The sequence below is a fragment of the Canis lupus genome, chromosome 31 (assembly GCF_011100685.1).
Source record: "Canis lupus familiaris isolate Mischka breed German Shepherd chromosome 31, alternate assembly UU_Cfam_GSD_1.0, whole genome shotgun sequence".
NCBI lineage: Eukaryota > Metazoa > Chordata > Mammalia > Carnivora > Canidae > Canis > Canis lupus.
The window spans coordinates 34,318,971-34,331,570 of record NC_049252.1 but is presented as its reverse complement, the minus strand read 5'-3'; the positions used below and the strand labels follow the sequence as shown (position 1 = coordinate 34,331,570).

General features: G+C 52.4%; 1 protein-coding gene across 4 annotated transcripts in view; it reads right to left on the bottom strand.

The window, feature by feature from the left end:
- IGSF5 (immunoglobulin superfamily member 5) overlaps positions 1 to 12,299 on the bottom strand; it is a 43,895-nt gene extending 31,596 nt beyond the window's left edge. The window contains exons 1-3 of one of the 4 annotated variants that reach the window (XM_038581528.1): positions 11,806 to 12,299; positions 8,488 to 8,566; positions 1,749 to 2,066 (exon numbers count right to left, since the gene is read on the bottom strand). In XM_038581528.1, coding sequence (XP_038437456.1) covers positions 1,749 to 2,066; positions 8,488 to 8,545 — 376 coding nt within the window. In that variant the 5' untranslated portion in view covers positions 8,546 to 8,566; positions 11,806 to 12,299. The remainder of the gene's footprint in view (positions 1 to 1,748; positions 2,067 to 8,487; positions 8,567 to 11,805) is intronic. The other 3 variants (XM_038581529.1, XM_038581527.1, XM_038581526.1) reach the window with 3 other exon arrangements.
- Between the last annotated feature and the right edge of the window lie 301 nt (positions 12,300 to 12,600).

Genomic DNA, 12,600 nt, shown 5'->3' with positions numbered 1-12,600 from the left:
CTACTCATGTGATCCCACAGTAACCCTCTGAGAGGAAACTAGGGCATGAGGTCATTCAATAACATGGCCAAGGTCACATACACAGTAAGTGATAAAGCCGGAATCTGAACCTTGCATTCAGGCTCCCAAGCCTGCATCATGAACCACTAGACCACTCTGGCTCCCAATTGCATGTGTGATGAATTGAAACAGACAGGACTTTGGAGTCTTCAAACCATCCTCAGTTATTGTTTCATCTGATCCTCACAGAAAACCTGTGAGGTGGGCAGGGGACCCTTATCCCCATTTAAGAGATGAAGACGTTGAGACAATCTGGGGGTCACCAGGTTGGTAACCGATAAAAGCAAAACCAGAACTCATGTCTTTGACTCTATTTTTCCTGTGTTCTTTCCCATATACCACAAATTATTAAAATAAGAATCTAGTCATGCAAACTAAGCCAATAATCCAGGAAGTCTCATAAAATCACTATTTAGAAAATATCATTAAACCTCATAAAATTAAAGACACGTAAGAGTAAAATGACAACAATTTGGCTAAGAAAAAAAAAGAAGAAGAAAAAAAAAGTAGAAGTAAGTAGACATGCATGTCTACCAAATGTTATCAAGCTAGATTTGATGCAACATTAACACAAATCAAAAGTTTGGAAATTTCTCCTAGACAAGCAAATAAATAGATAAAAAAAAAATTTCAAAAATATGACGCAGTCTGCTGTAAGGAATGCTGCCATAGAAATCAGCTCCAATGCATCTATAAATACCATATAATTATATAAGGAATGCAAAGTGATTAAAAGATAAAGATAAAGATAAATATCTTTATCTTTGATAAAGATATTCTGAATTCTTGTAAAGCATCCTTTTATTTTTTTTCACTATATAGCATTTTGGGAGCACTTCACAATTACCTCTAAGAATGAAAAATAAGTTACCCATTATGACAAATTTCATTTGCTCTTTTCTCTAAAATAGGTGGTATATTTAGTGAACACACATCTTTGACTCTAAGAACAGCTAAGGGCAGAAAAGAAAAAAAAAAGATTGAGCGAGTTCAGCTGGAAAGAGGTAAAGGGTAAAGCATGATTCAAAGTGCATACATGACGTAAGGCAAAGAAACAGGGTCAAGTGTATAAAAAAAACTAGAGGAAAGGCAAAGATTGGCAACTCTCCCTAAATCAAAGAGCAGTGACCGCAACTGGCCAGGGGAGAATGTAGAGTATATGCCACAAAAGCTACCAGTACGGACATGGACCAGATGGGAAAGTTGTAAGACCTGTCTTGAAGAATTTTAGTGAGAGGGAAGCCCAGGTGGCTCAGCGGTTTAGCGCTGCCTTCAGTCCAGGTCCTGATCCTGGAGACCCGGGATCGAGTCCCACATCGGGCTCCCTGCATGGAGCCTGCTTCTCCCTCTGCCTGTGTCTCTGCCTCTCTCTCTGTGTGTCTCTCATGAATAAATAAATAAATAAATAAAATCTTTTTAAAAGAAATTTTAAAAAGAGAAAAGGGAAAGGGGAAGAGAGATAGGAGAAGCAGAAAGAAGGGAAGTAGGAAGGGAATCAATGAGGAAGGGGGGGTGAGAAATCACAAATAGCAAAACAACAGGTATTCGTTGGTTTGGAATAATTCTAATAGCTCCAGTTGAGGGCAGACCCATCGTCACACATGACATGAACTCTGAGGGTCCTTCCTTTGCTCTGGTCTTGCCCAGAGGATTCCACTTGCTCCCCTCAGAGGCACCTGTGTACCCACCTTGGACAGAAAGGAAAGCAGAGGCATCCCGGTCACTGTTCTGGAGGCTGCACTTAATAATCCCCGCGTCACCGAGCTGAACGTCATGGATTATCATCTCCGAGATGGAGTTGCCGCCCTCTTCATAGCTGGCAGAGGTAAAGCGGTCGTTGGTGATGATGGGCTCCGTGGGAGTGATGCTCAGCACCACCGTGCCATTCAGCGACCACATGATGAGCCTCCAGCCCTGTGAGACGGTGCAGTTGAAGCGAGCCTCCGAGCCCTCCAGCACCGTTGCATTCTTGGGACCTTCTATGATTTGATAGCTGGATCCAGAAGCTGGAAGGCAACCAGTTTTTCAAGGCAGTAAGTGAATGGACCTACGTGAGTCAACCACACAGTTTAACTCTTCTGTGTTCACCAGCTGTGACCTCTGGATAGCCAGGGATCAGACTCTATGTCTTCTTAGTCCCTCACCTTGCCTCCCCAGTGGACAGGAAGCCAACCATCCCTCATGTCCAATCCCTCCTTCCACAGTTCTCAGCACTCCCGGCAAAATTGGGGGCCAAAAGAAAAAAAAAGTGCTGTTCTTCTATCTCCAGAAGAATGATACCTTGAATACTTGATCCCAGCCTGGCCCTGAGAGCACTTCCCTAACCCAGCTGTGTTATTTAAGGCAATTTTTCACCCTCGTTATGACATGAGAGTTATCTTCCCAGTAAAATGAGAAGGATCTTTGATTCCCACCTGTATGGAAATCCCAAGGCTCAGAGGCAAAGGTGGAAAGTAGCTTCTCTTCACAAAGAGAATGGGGACGGACACCAGCATACAGTAATCACAGCCCACTGCACGCCCCTGCACCCTTAGAGCCCCCAAATGGGATACTTAGGACAATGTCTGGGGCTGGTGGATAAACAAGGTTGATAGAGAAGGAATCCAGCTGGAGAGAGACAACAGTTGTATTCTGAGTACGCGGTCATGGAGTGATAGGAAAGTCAGACGCCAAGTATCATGAGAACTGTACTGTCATTGAGGCCATGCCTCTCCTCTTAAGGACAAGAAGGGACATGAGTGGGAGAGATATAAAGAGAGAGAAAACAGGTAGAAGGAGGTAGGAGAGCAGACTCTCTTCATGAGAACCATCAAGCGATGCTTCTGGAAGGAAGCTTGGTGCAAGTCTCACCACATCTAGTGCTGGGTTTAAAGCTCCAGCAGACAGGCAGGTGGCTCACAAGCCTAAGGCCAGGGACTCTCAGGTGAGGCTCCTGGCTCATTGGACACATTGTCTCAACTTCTCCATGCCCCACTCCTCTCAGTTACAAAGCAGGGACTCTAGTACCACCGTGATTTGTTTCAAAAACCAGATATGATCATCCACGGAGAGCCCTTCACATGACCCTCAAGCACACAGTAAACATTCCCCACTATGTGATGTGCAAGAAGAGACAGTGTTTTTGAGTTTCTTCCAAATTTCTTCTTGTGATTGAGTTCTAGTTTCAAAGCACTGTGGTCTGAAGATACGCAGGGGAAAATCCCAATCTTTTGGTATCGGTTGAGACCTGACTTGTGACCCAGTATGTGGTCTATTCTGGAGAAAATTCTATGTGCACTTGAGAAGAATGGGATGAGCACTGGGTGTTATACTATATGTTGGCAAATTGAACTTCTATAAAAATATATAGATAAAAATAAAAACAGTAAATTGATAAATCATTAAAAAAAAAAGGAAGGGATTGTGTTGACCTGCAAGATGGGATGCGTTGATTTATAAAAACAAGCCAAGAATGCCACAGACTTAAGTAAAACTGTTTCCTTCACACTTCTCACAACATTTCAACCCTCCACTCACCAGATGCACCCTGACACTGGTTTTAACTGGAGTGACACCTCTGACTGGTCTTCCACATGATATACCTCAAGGGCCTCTCCAGCTCCCGCGAACTCAGTCATGATCACCTGAGGTGGAGCATGCTCTACACCCGAAGAGCCCAAGAAATCTGTTGGCCATCTAGGACTGATGTTCTAGTCATCTTAGAGGAGCCAGTTGGCGGCCAAAGTTTTCAAGACCTTCCCACGTTTGTAATAATGACCCAAAGTAGAACTTGCACAGCAAAGGATGGTCTTCGAAATCTCTTACACTCATTTTTTACCGCCTCTTGTCTAACAATGAAGAAATGAAAAGCAGAAGAGCCTCAGGACCTGGGGTCACAGTGGTGAGCTGGGACCCAAACTCAGACCTTCCCACTTTTTCCTACTTTTCCCTCTGATTTCACTCAGTTGACAGCAAAAAGACCTCCTGGTGGACCACATCCGTGGTTCCTCCTCAGCCCTGCCTCCCATGTCGATAAGACTACAACAGGCTCCTCTTACCTTCTGGAGCCTTACGACTCTAGCAGGTCACCAGGAGGTAGCCTGCCATATGCACTGATGCCCCCAAATCACTGCAGCCCCCTCTCCTTCCAACCTTATAAGGTCAACTTGTAAGACAGGTCCCAAAGGAATCTCATTACAGCCCTAAAGTTTTCTGGGGAAAGACCACACCGTGGTCACACACTAACACGCCACCTGAGTACCCAGAATGCACTGTCTGCCACAGAGGCAGGCTGATGGGAGACGAGGAACTGCTGCATGGACAGTGCCCCAGAGGCAGCAGGAGCAGGGGAGAGGCAGCCAGGGCCTGGGTCAAGGAGGCAGGACTGGGGAAAAGTCAGAAACAGCTAAGACTACTCCTGTGTCTGGGCATGGCAGGAAAAGAGGGACAGGGAGGCTCCTACTGGGAATCCTCCCTTATCCCTGGACCAGTTTTTCTGATCCAAGGATCCCTCTGATTTGGGATTTTAGAAAAAGAAAAAAAAAAAGAGGCCTGAGGAGGGAAGTCAGAAATGATTCCCCAGGGAAGCCACAGCCGCTGTGCCAACTTGGCTCTTTCCACGAGCCCCGAGTTGCATCTTACGAGGAAGGACAAAAGAAGAGAAATAGCCAAATCTCCACCCCGAGGAGAGACGGCTCTCCCCACGGCAGGGTGTCGAGAGCGCTCTGCCCCCACTCGGGGTGCAGCTCGGTGGGGGTCCCGTGGACGGAGCCCAGCGGCGGGGATGTGGCCAGTGCCGGGATGACCAAGACCCAGGCTTCTCCGCCAGGAGCCCCATCTAGGCAGCTCCTGCAGGACACGCAAACCCACCTGAAACCCTGGTGCAAGGTGGGGAGAGCCTCTCGCTGCAGGCCCTGTTTGCCCCAAGCCAGCAGACTGCGTGTGTGACCAAGAAGACGTGCAGAGCACACACCCTACCTTACAGGTGGGAGATGAGGCAGCGGGAGGCCAAGTGGGAGCTCTTTGCATTTGAAGCTGACCCCTGCATCAAACGGGAGGCACCCCGTCCCGAGCCCTCTGCTCCCCTGACAGCATCACCTGCGGTCTCGGCTCCCACCATGAGTCAACTGGCCTTCAGCCCTGCCTCATGACTCAGAAGCTGGATCCTGATAGTGTGAGGTCCCGGGGCCTCCTTCCTCTCCCTCAATCCTATCGGCTGTGGTGTGTGCAACCCTGCCCTGCACAGAGCAAATAGGAGAAAATGGTAAATAAGACCTTTCATCAAACACAAATCCTCCCTTTCCCTCTGCTGCCCCTTTCACTCTGCAGAGCAAACAGACCAATCGGGGCAGAGCCACGGGAAAGATCAGCGTCCCCCTCCCAGTGTCCCCCGGCGGCCGGCTGTGGTGACCACCCAACTCAGGGTCCCGCGCCACCCTCTCGCTTCCTCCCCTGCCTAGGATCCCAGCCCACCAGGCATCTCCATGAACCACTGGCTGCAGCTGGGACCGAAAAGTGTCTCTTCGACTCGCTGCACCCTCTCATCTGCAAAATGGGGATCACTCAGATAGTCGCTCCTCTGCCTGCTCCTGGGCCTCCTGCGAGCCGTCCATAAATTGATCCCAAAGGCGGACCCTGTCACCCCTCTACCGAGGTTCTTTCTCAGCTCCCTGGAGTAGCAGCTGGCTGTCCCTCTTGGCAGAGGGTTAGACACTCTCCTCTGGCCACTCTCGCTGCACCTGCACAACTCTCACCATCGCCAATCTCTCACTTAGCACAGGAAAGAAATAGGCAGACCATGAAAAGCAGAAGGGAGAAAGGGAAGTGCAAGGGGTTTGGCAGCAGAGAAACGGTTTAGTGTGGCTGCTCTGAGGAAGAAAACGGGAATCAGAACACGTCAGGGGTTGGGACCGTCAGAAGCAAACTGAGAAGGGAGGGAAGGATCCTGAGGCCCCTGCAGGTCCCACTGATGATGGCAGGAGGCCCCAGCATCACCCCTGCGCCAACCACCACCCAGGGGGACCTTCTCAGCAAACCGGTGTGAGCAGATACCTCCCACCCCCACACTCAGTCTTTGTTTAAATATTTTAAACACATCCATTTGGGATAAAGACCAGATAGCCCCTAACATTATCACATCTTAGAACCCTACTTAGTATTGCATCAACTTCCTTTTGCCCCAAACTCCACCCTCCAGTTACCAGGCTATTCCTAAATTTACCCAACTCATCAACTCTTTCTGGCCCCAGGGCCTTTGCACAGGCAGTGATCAGCCTGGCACGCCAGTCTCCTTCCTCAGCTCCCAGTCTTATTGTCTCCTCCCCGAGGAAGCCTCCCCAGACTTCCACTTTAGGTTGAATTATCCTATTATCCTATAACAGGCTTTCAAAGCATCGAAGCAATCATCACAATAGTGATTTTATACTGATTTTTCAACTAACACTTGATTCCCCAGCTAGGCTCTTAGCTCTTTGTTAGCAGGGACTATGCCTGGCTTTGCCCATCACCACATCCCAGTGCCTGCAACTAAATAGCACATAATAGGTCCTACATGAAATATTCACTGAGTAAATAAATAAGGGTGTCAGATTCTAAATAAACCATTACGTGGGGACAAGGTGGAGAGGAGAGAGCTGGCAGGGACCCTTTGGATGCTTATGAAGGTTGCTCACAGCTAATTCAAAGCCAAGACTACAAATGAAGGAGTCCCTGCCCCAAGACTTTCCAAGATGAAACATCCAGGGGCCCAGGCTTTTGTGATGGACCCCAGCCCCCGGGGGGGGCATTGGAAGCAGCCCGTAACCCTCTCCCCTCCTGGAACAGCCATCCCCGGGCCTCAACCAGAGCCATCCCTTCATTCAAAACAGAGCTTCAGGAAAAACATCTCAGGAAAATGGTAGGCCCCATAGCACATCCCTTTCCCGCTGAGCTGCTAGGAGACTTTTTGCCACTGTGGCTGAAATAGCCGCGTTGGAGCCTTGCCCCTAAAATGTGTGCTGAGCGTGGCCTGCTGGCCCCACAACAAGTCCTTACGCTCCACGAGCAGGGACGGTGTTTCGCTGTCCACTCTGCACACAAACGTTTATGCAGCAACCTACTAAACACCTCTCACTGCACGTGCCGTAAGCCGGCCTTTCCGAACATCTTTGCCCCCAAAATACATGTTCACACCACAGCCTGGGCCCCTGGGCTTACTGTGGCCACGTGTACCCCAACCAAAACTTACAGAACAGTCCTTACAGCCCATAACACACTCTGATAGTCCCTATCCTATTTTTTTTTTTTGCCTTTTTAGTTTCTCAATAAATATTGAATATTGGGGGAGAGGATATCAGGGTGACCAAAAGGGGGCATTTGTGGAAGGTGTTTGGTCTCACTGTTGATACAAGAAGGTGTTCCATCTGTGAAAATTCATCAAGCTCGACCTCTATGACTTGTGCACTTCTCTATATGTTTGTTATGCTTCAGTGCAGTGCCTTAAAATTGCTGCATGAGGAATACAGGACAGGTACCCTCTAGGGTTTAAAGCCTAGTTGGGGGCAGCCCCGGTGGCTCAGTGGTTTAGCACCACCTTCAGCCCAGGGGGTGATCCTGGAGACCCGGGATCGAGTCCCACGTCGGGCTCCCTGTGTGGAACCTGCTTCTCCCTCTGCCTGTGTTTGTGCCTCTCTCTCTGTCTCTCTCTCTCTCTCTGTCTCTCATGAATAAATAAAATCTTTAAAAAATGAAAAATTAAAAAAAAAAATAAAGCCTAGTTGGGAAAACAAGATAAATACACCTGAAGCAAAGAAATCTAGACAAGACGTAATCTGGGGAAGCCAACTCTGGCCGCCCCAAGGACCCTGCCATCTGCTCGCTCCATCTCCTGTAAAGCAGAGTCTGATCCGGAGACCCTGGCCTTGGACACCCTGGAGTCCTTTCCGACTGGCTCCCTGGGGGGAGATGAGGGTCAAGGAGAAGCTGATGGGAGGAATGGCAGGCCTCACAGGCAGTGGACCTGTTCCCTGTCAATAAATGGGAGCTGGGATTATGACCCTGAAAACTACCAGGTCAGGAGGGCTTCAGGGAGGCAGTGATGCCAGGATCAGACCGTCCTTGAAGGCCGGATATAAACAGAAGAAGAGAAAACTGGGCAGATGATGGGACATTTCAACAAGAGCCATGAGTAATAGGGAAAGACGGGGGCGGGGGGCGGGGGGGCAAATGCCCACAACAGGGACAAACCAAGGAACAGGAGTGGTGGGCTGCAGGCACATGAAGGGCACAGGCAGGGCCACCCCCACCACTCAGCAGAGCAGGAAATGGGCCCCATAGAGGAGACTCCGCTGTGAGCAGGGCCCGAGGAAGAAGCTTCTGGCAGCCACATGTCCAGGCCACCTCGCTGGGCTCCCTTCCGCCCACTTCAAGCAGATGCCCAGGCTCGTTCCACCAAGCTCGCAGGAGCCCTACCTGCCAGCCCAGCCAGGACGACAAGCACGGCCGGGATGCCTTTCCAGCTACTGTCCATCTCCACACGTTTCCTTCAGTCCTGGGAAAATAAAGCAGGCAGGTAACAGCCCATCATGATGAGCATTCGCTGTTCAGAGGACGCGGGGCCCCTACCAGCCTGTGGGTGCCTGTGGATGGATTAGTCAGAGCCACTCAGTGTGGGTCAGCAGCACCAGGCTCCTTCCCCCAAACACTGGATCAGAAAATCCAGGGATGAGCCCAGAAATCTGTCTAAGCAATAAAATAAGGAGCCACTTCTGGCACGTGCTCAAGATCGAGAATCGCCGTATTAAATGATCTTACTCCCAAGTCCATATGTAAATCATGGACTGCAGATGGCACAACGTTTCCACGGAAGCCCTCCCTGCGCCATAGGGGCAGGGGCCTACTGCCCACCCTTTCAAACGTGATGTTTTCATCAGAGGAAAAAAATAAATCCTGCCCGCAACAGGTTCACATGAACAAAAGGGAAAACGGGCAATAAAATGAAGAACTAGAACATAAGCTTATTAGAAGTTGCCAAACATACAGAGGAACATAGAACAGCAGCGCGTGTGCAAGTGGTTGTGCGTGTGGAGTGGGCTGGCTATGACTACCTCTAGGGAAGTCAGAGAGAGGCTCCCGAGAAGGTGCTCTGTGAACAGTGGGGGAGGGAGGTGGGCAGCCGCATAGGTATCTGCAGAGGAGCAGCAGGTGCAAAGGCCCTGGGGTGGGACCGTGCTAATGCGATTGAGAGGGCTCTGCAGCTAGGGCAGGGCGAGGGAGAGCAGCACAGGTCAGAGCTAGGGGAGGTCAGGGTAGATGCAGTAAAGCCTTGCTGGCCCCCTGGCAGGGGTCCTGTCCTGTACACGTCTTGGCCCTTCCTGCCAATCCCTTGTTCTTGGATAAGCCTCTTGCTCACCTTCCAGCCCCGCATGTTGTCTTTTTATTTTCTCCTTCTCCCCGCGCCCAACCTATGCGATGCCGTCGCGGAAAGTCACTCACTGGCCATGCTGGGAACTGGCCACAAAAATGACAGCCCTTTAGCCTCAGAAAAAGGCTCTTTTTCTTTCACATGTGCTTCACCACCGCCGTGTGGAACACGGCGCCCTAACCAGGGGATGGTTTTCTGTGGCTTTGGCATCCGCACAGATGTCCCAGCCCCATCAGCAGGTGGAGAGGGAGCCACCCGGACCCTCCAAGATGTGGGGCAGCGGTTCCACCAGAGACCGCCCCCTACCCCCACCCTGGGATTTTGTAACGAGCTGGCACCTACGCGGAGCTTCATTCTCCTTTCTTCTCATTCAGGCCGAAAGAGGCGGACCCCACGGCAACACACACGCAGAAACACAAGACGTGAAGCAGGGCACCGATAAATAACCGCCACGCCTCGGTCTGGTCTGCGGAGCACACAGCATCCCGGTGGCTGAATAAAACTGAGTGACGGTGTGAAGCATCGGGAAAATGCTCGGGCCTGTAACCCGTTTCCCATTCAGGTGAGATACTGGGTGTTCAGAGCTCGTGAGGAGGAACACGGGCTTCCCACCCCTTTGTTTCTCTGATGTGCCGGGAAAGCAAAAAGCAGCATGTGTGCAAAACTGTAGCCACTCATGTGCATAAGGTAAGGTTCACAATATGTGTGCTGCAGCCACCTGCCCGGCGCGGGGGTCTTCAGTGGGGGGGTGGGGGGGGTCAGCCCTGCAGGAATCTAAAACAGGCCAGAGACCCCCACAAATGGGCCTCAGCAGCCGCACACGAACCAAACTGAAATCTCAGCCTTCCTTCCCAGCCCCGTTCCAGACCCCGAGCCAGGAAGCACCGAATGAATCATTTACTGATTTCAGGGTTCGACGAGCACGACTCAGCAGCTCGGCTGACCAGGCCCTGCACCGGGCCCCCAGCGTGCTGCTCCCCGGGCGCGGCTGGAGGAGAAGCCGAAGCTTGCACCTTCTCCCCAAAGCAATAAATGACAATTGCGCAGCCAGCGCTATTGAAACTGCCGGGGCAGCTTGAGGTCCCCTGGGGAATCCTGATAACGGAGCTGAGTCAGGCCTGGGACAGGGGCCAGAGTGCTGCATTTACGACGGGCTCGGTTGTGCCGCCGTCGGGCTTATTCTCCGTAGAAGAAGGGACTCGGTTTCCAAAGAGCCCAGCGGAACCCACAGGGCAGACGGGGTAGGAGCACCCCGAGAGCTGCAGGAGCCCCGTGCCAGGATTGCTGCGAACGCACATGTGTGCCGGGCCGGGTGTGAAGGGTGCACGCAGGAAAGAGCTGTCAGAAAGCCGATTCCAGGTTCTCACTGAAATCAGACCCTTTGTTTTAATCAAATGAGGACCTGTGGCAGGTAATTTGCAAGTTAGTACCCCTAGAGAGTGGTCTGAGGTCATCCCTGAGATGGAACTGACTTCTCATTCATTTTGTTCTTGGAGACTGGAAGTGCCTGCTTCTAGTAGAAAAACTGCAAAGTCTTAAAACCTGACACCTTATTAAATTGTATTAAATAGATGGGATTTAACCACCAACCAATTCCTTACAAGGGTTAAACAGGAGGAGGGATCTCAGGAAGGAGATGGCTGATGTGATCATCTCCCTTAATTACTCACACGCACATTTCTGGGTTCCTGGAAATAGCGTGATATCCTAAGATCCGAAGGCGCCTGCAAACGTCCCGTTGTTACAGGCCGCGCCACGAAGCCGAATCCCAAAAGGAAGGACGAGTGCGTGTCAGGGTGGGTGAGAATTAGCTGCAGCCAAACCCATGCCAGGGGCTGCCTGCACACGTCTGTGCGCAGATATAAATGGGCACCAGCACAGCTCCCCTCGGACACACCCGCCCCTGCACCCCGACCTCCGGAAGGGCTGCCCTGCCTGCCCGACTCAGGGCCCTCGGAGGGCTTCCGGAGGCTTCAGGAGCAGCTCTCCTTCCCACGGGGGAGGACACACGGCGTTGGCAGGTGCACGGAATGAGCAACGGGGCCACGGTGATTTTCCAGCCCTGCAACCCTGACCTCCCAAACTCCAGCGGGGTCTCGGGTTCCCCCGCACCCCGGAGCGCAGCGCCCCGTGAAAGGGGGCTCTCTTAAAACCATCTTGAGTTCCTCAACTCCCAGAGCAGCCTCCTTTTTTAATGTTTAACTTTGTGGGAGTTGGGAAACAAAGAGTATGTGTCTGATCCCGAGCCGCTTCTCCTGGGAGAGCAGCTCGAGGCCTGCGGCCAGGCGGCCCGCCCCTCGCCCGAGACAGGTGCCTGGGGACAAGCCCGCTGGACAGACGCCCGGCCGCGGCCCGAGCAGGCTCACCTGCAGCACGACAGCCCCCGCCCTGGGGCTTCAGAGAAGGTCCTCTGATCCCAGAGGCATCTGGCCCACCGTCCTCCGCCTCGCCCCACGCAGACGCAGACACAAACCTGTGTGGCCGCCCAAGAATCCCGACCCACGTCACCAGTCAACAGGAAGTTCCTCGCGAAATGGCTGTGGCACGTCACAGGCCGGGCCATCAACACAGGGGTGGCCTCTGCCTGCACCGGCCCCTGGCTCCCGGAAGGTGTGCGCGCCCCGGAGTGATGGTTTTTTCCTGCTAATCATTAGCCAGCCCCAAACAGCAGCCGGGGCAGGGTGGTGGGGCTGAGGATGGCAGGGCCACCGGGCCACAGGGCCACCACCGCTTCCCCCAGCCTCCACCCGGCTCCTCCTCTGGGCCTCTCTCCCGGTCCCACAGAGCCAAGCCCCGCCTGGGCCCTGCTGGCCTGGCCAGTGGTCGTCTGGCCGGGCCAGGGGTGGGGGTGGGGGCTTCCCAGCTGCAGACATGGGCCTGGACAGCCTCGCCGCCCTCTGGCGTCAGCGCAGGCCTGGGTCCGGCCCAGCCGGTTCCTTCTCGGGCCAGGCACCTGCACATCCCCAAGCGCAGGTGCTTCCCTGAAAGGCCAGAAGCCCTGATGATGAAGCCCTCTGGAATGCGGCCTCACCTCCCCGGGGGAGCGTTTGTAGGATGACCTCCGAGAGGTTTCCTCGGCCTCCCACGCCCACACCCGGCCGCTCCCGTGAACAGAGGACCTTGGCCTCTCGGAGCGCTGTGGCAGTTTCTGGAAAAGACCA